The 1372-nt window shown below is 64.7% G+C and overlaps 1 protein-coding gene across 1 annotated transcript in view; it reads right to left on the bottom strand.

Annotated features, from left to right (window-relative positions):
* Positions 1–1372, bottom strand: part of DNHD1 (dynein heavy chain domain 1) — a 98318-nt gene that overhangs the window by 31973 nt on the left and 64973 nt on the right. Inside the window, exon 24 of the mRNA XM_029912864.1 lies at positions 164–476. Within this exon, the coding sequence (XP_029768724.1) occupies positions 164–476 (313 nt within the window). The remainder of the gene's footprint in view (positions 1–163; positions 477–1372) is intronic.

Here is a 1372-nt window from a genome sequence, read left to right as displayed (position 1 = left end):
CGAGGCAGAGGGAGCCAGGCCCTGCAGAGCCCTGGGGAGGGGGTGTCTGGGCCAAGGAGGGGGAGCAGGGCCGTGCCGAGCCGGGGGAGCCAGGCCCCACAGAAGATACGTGGCCATTTCCAGCTCGGCCCAGGGCACTGTCTGACGTGAGGCGGGGGCTCACTCAGCTCGGCGGCGTGCAGGTCATCCAGCAGGAGCAGGTAGCAGCTCCTCCCGCCCCTGGCGCCAGGGGGCCGGGACCCAGGGAGGCCGGTGAACAGGGCCTTGTCCCGCATGCTGCTCAGGATGTGGCTCTCCAGCAGCCGGCGCACGTGGTCCGCGCCGAGGGCAGGCGAGATGGCGACACGATGGTAGAAGTGATTGGGCTGGATCAGCAGCTCTGCGAAGGATGACTTGCCGCAGCTGGGCTCCCCGGCCAGGAGCACTGGCTGCCTCGAGCCCAGGAGCAGGTCCAGCACGTAGAGGAGTCGCTCGTACTGCAGAGCAGAGAGACCGTGCCAGGGAGGGAGCCCTGGGACTGTGTAGCACTTGACCAGAGAGGAGCTGTGATGGAGCAGGGAGCGGGGCGGATTTGACCTGGGAATGTTGCAGGGGAGTTACATTGGGGATGGGGGACTTCCCTTGAAGGAAGCTACCTGAGCTGTAACCTGAGCCAGGAGCGGGAGACTGGACAAAGGAGAGGAGGAGCAGAGGGGAGGGGGGAGAAAGCTGCTGGAGGAGTTTTGGGCTGGGTGGTGCAACGCAGGGAACCCCGAGCTGGGGTCTAAGCTCCCTAAACCCCCCTTGATTGAGGGGTTCTGGTTGTACCTACACGCTCTGCTTGGGACTGTGTTCCTATCATCTAATAAACCTTCTGTTTTACCAGCTGGCTGGGAGTCACGGTGAATCTCAGGAAGAGGGGTGCAGGGCCCTGACTCCCCCACACTCGTAACAGGAGCACCATAGAGCAGGGGATCGAAGGCGATGTGCCACGTCTCCGGCTGCATGGGGCTCTTGGAAGAGCTCCCAGCCTTGCCCCCTCTGTGCCTCTAGCATCTGACCTCTCCTCTGGCATCCAGCAGCTCTGGCTGTCGCCAGTGGGAATGTTACAGTGTGTGATGGTCCTGGGTGGACCTAGGGCAGAACGGGGCAGCTCCTGGGAACCCCTTGGGGGCCAGTCGTACCTGGGACAGCTCACAGGGACCCCCAGAGCCTGGCCATACCTGGGGCATGACAGGGCCTGTCATGGGGACCACTGGGGCCTGGCCGTACATGGGGCAGCTCCTGGGGACCCCTGGGACCTGGACATACCTGGGGGAGGACGGGGGCAGCTCACAGGGCCTGACTGTACCTGGGGCAGGATGGGGCAGCTCCTGGGGACCCCTGGGGCCTG

The sequence above is a fragment of the Terrapene carolina genome, unplaced genomic scaffold (genome assembly GCF_002925995.2).
Source record: "Terrapene carolina triunguis isolate 2854851 unplaced genomic scaffold, T_m_triunguis-2.0 Scaffold303, whole genome shotgun sequence".
Lineage (NCBI taxonomy): Eukaryota > Metazoa > Chordata > Testudines > Emydidae > Terrapene > Terrapene triunguis.
Note: the sequence above shows the minus strand (reverse complement) of the source record. Positions and strands in the feature narration are given on the sequence as shown.